At 52.5% G+C, this 3121-nt stretch overlaps 1 protein-coding gene across 1 annotated transcript in view; it reads right to left on the reverse strand.

Moving 5' to 3' along the window:
* Positions 1-1679: 1679 nt before the first annotated feature.
* LOC104532988 (tumor necrosis factor receptor superfamily member 6B) overlaps positions 1680-3121 on the reverse strand; it is a gene marked incomplete at its 5' end in the record, with an annotated part of 3275 nt that continues 1833 nt past the window's right edge. The window contains one exon of the mRNA XM_010178340.1: positions 1680-1957. Within this exon, the coding sequence (XP_010176642.1) occupies positions 1680-1957 (278 nt within the window). The remainder of the gene's footprint in view (positions 1958-3121) is intronic.

Raw genomic sequence — 3121 nt, forward strand, 5'->3', positions numbered from 1 at the left:
CAGGATTTTGAGGCCAGGGAATAGCCAGGATCAGTCCTGGCTCAAGGCAGAGGTGCCAGCGAGGGGTTCCCTCTGCTGCATTTCAACTGTTGGCTTCTCTTTGTCCCTGACTGAACTGACCCAGGGCAATGTTGGGATCACTGAGCTGCTTCATCCCCAGAGCCCAAAACTGGAGCGAGCTGGTTGCAAGCCTGGGATCCCTGGTCACAAGTCTGCAGATGTGAGCAGACATCCAGGGACTCCAGAGAAGCTGGGAGCAGTGAAAAGGCAAGTGGTGCCCCAGGATCAGCCCCGTTCATCCAGCCCACCACGGATGAACAACTTGTCCTTGCAGCAGGATGTGTCTGTGGGCAGCAAGGGGAGGTTAAAATCCCCTCTTGTGCTGAGTTATGTCAGATTTCCTCACGTGGGGGAAGCGCGGGGGCACGTCCACGCAGCACGTGTTTTGAGGAGCTTTTAACAGCTCCGGACAACTTTTCCACTATTGAATCACAAACTGTTCCTGCCAACTAGTCAGCTAAAAAAAAATAGAGCTATAAAAAAAACCCAGACTCATTCGAGGCAGAGGATGTAGGCTCTGTGTCATCATTGCTACAGGCTGGAAACTGCCCGAGAGGGTCACCCTTGTTGACTTCCTCAAGTAACATCTGCAAGGAATAAAAAAACCAACAAAACCAAACCCCGCCTGCAGTCAGCACAAGTGCCCCAAACCACAGCTCTTTGCTGACTCAGCACCTCTTTGCTCACTGCAGCGTCTGGGGACAGACCTGGGGCTCAGGGTGACATGGTTGGGTTGACCCAAGAGATGTGAGCGTGAAGCACCAGCCGCAAGTCCCAGCACGGACAGGCTGCACCCCGCTGGCACTCAGCCTCGCCATGGCTCACGGAGGCTGGTTTCCATGGGCTGGTGTGTCGTGTGGACAGCTGATGTTGTGGGATCATGGGGGGGGGAAGCGTGGGCAAGGGCAAGCAGAGTCAGAAGAAGATGGCCTGGGACTGGCAACACCACCTTTCTCCTCCAAATGAGACTAGGAAAAGACTCCGGTGACAGAAAATCATGTACTAAAATATATTATTTGGTTTCTTTCTTTAGAAAAGATCTGTCTCACACAGTATAAAAACAGGTAGTTTAGAAATAAATTTGAAGCCAGCTGTACCAGTGGCTTCAGGGACATCCTACACCCACCAGCAGCAAACTCCCTTCTCAAAACAAAGCACAACAAACGCACGCAAGAGAATCCTCCGTGAGAACTACTGTTAAATAACTGGGGAAAACAACAAACCAAACCAAACCCCACGGTTTAACACAAAGGCAGACAGTTGTCTAACACAGGGGGAGCAGGGTTCCCCTGAAAGAAATGACCCTGGACACGTATTTCTCTTCTGATAAAATATTGACCCTTGCTGAGTGCTGGGAAATCCGTGTCTGGCACCCAGGGAGCTCCCAGGAGCTGCTGAGATGTTCCTGCTCTCAGGATCCCATCCTGGAGGCAGCGACGTACCCCCAGGCAGAGCAGGACCCTCTGCAGCTACCACAGCCCACTTCAGCTCTGACCCATCCCTCATCCCTACGCTGCGTTTCAAGTTTTAATAAATTAATGATGCCACAGAAGAAAAAAAACAAAACAAAACAACACAAAACCAAACCAAAACCACCCCAAAAAATTCAGTTTGTGTTCTCAGTACGAGAGGAAACGCTCGCGGACCTTCTCCTCGATGGAGTGCAGCTTGGCAGCTCGCAGCGCGTCCAGCAGCTCCTTGGTGACCTCGTAGTGCCCTTCTTTGAGGTGGGTGAGGAAAGCCCTGAACTTCTCCTGGATGGCTGCCCTGGTCCCCAGCGCCTGCTTCCTCGGTGAACGCTCCAGGATTTGCTGCAGGCGCTTCAGCTTTCTGATGGGGATGTTCTGGTACACCACAAAGTCTATCATGGCTTGCTCACAGTCATCATCTCCTACAGCTGGTGGGAGAAAATCACCTGGAAGTTAAAGAGAAGGTGATTGCAGGACACCAGGAGAGCAGGTCACAGCCCAACCAAGCCTCTCTCTGGGACATCTGCCCAGAGAGGTGGCAGAAGGCCCATCCCTGCAAACATTCAAGGTCAAGTTGGATGGGGCTCTGAGCAACCTGATCTGGTTGAAGATGTCCCTGTCACTGCAGGGGGGTTGGAATTAGATTAAATGGACTATAAAGGTCCCTTCCAACCCAAACTATTCCATGATTCTATGATCTTCCTGATGCAGGAGGATATTTCAGCTCATGCAGCCACGTAGAACCATGAACATGAGCTGGGGACCACCTGCCCAGCTCTGTCCAGGCAGAGCACGAGTCCCAGCCTGAGGGAAGCAGCAGAAGTCAGGGAGGAAGAGGAAGGGCAGGCAGCTCGCGCTGCCCGCAGGTGTGTGGTAGGACAACCAGGTCAGAATGAGCATTTTGCAAGTGGAAAAAATGAAGTTGGAAGGAAAAAGGAGCAGAAAAGCACCAAATAGGGCATGGTCAACTGGCCAAGGCCCATCCCTGGTGGCAAACTGTCCTGCAAGGCTGGGTCTGGACCTCACCATGGGCTGGATTCCCACCAGTGGCCCATCCTCTACAGGGAATTAGAAAACAACGTGTGAAAGTTCCTGTAATTTTGAAAAAAGTAAATACACCTTCTCCAGGCTCCTCCCTGCCAGGGAGCAGGGGAAGAGGGAAACTCCAGAAAAACCCAAGGAAGCACCGGAGGGATTTCCACGTTCTTTTCCCTGAAAGTTTCCATTTCCCAGGCAGGTTTTTTACACCCCAGGGCGGGCGCAGCCCAGGTCGGGGCTTTTGGACAGACCCAGTCCCAGCTGGTTCAAGTGCTGCTGGAGCGTGTCCAGCGTGAGGGATTAAATCAGAAAGAATTTTCAAGAGACTGAGGCCAAATGATTACTCAATCCAGGAGAGACTGGCCCAGTTTCGTGCCATTGTAAACTGGGAACGGTTTCACTGGTTATAGTGGGGTGGGTTCTTTGCCCAGACTCTGCCTCTCCTGCGGACTCGGGGTTTACGCCGAATCCTGCGCCGGGAGCTGCAGCAGGGGGGAGGCAGGTGCCCACACGCCTCCTGAGCGAGATGATGATGAGCCAGAGTTAAAAATACC

The sequence above is a fragment of the Antrostomus carolinensis genome, unplaced genomic scaffold (genome assembly GCF_000700745.2).
Source record: "Antrostomus carolinensis isolate BGI_N321 unplaced genomic scaffold, ASM70074v2 scaffold21481, whole genome shotgun sequence".
NCBI classification, from domain to species: Eukaryota; Metazoa; Chordata; class Aves; order Caprimulgiformes; family Caprimulgidae; genus Antrostomus; species Antrostomus carolinensis.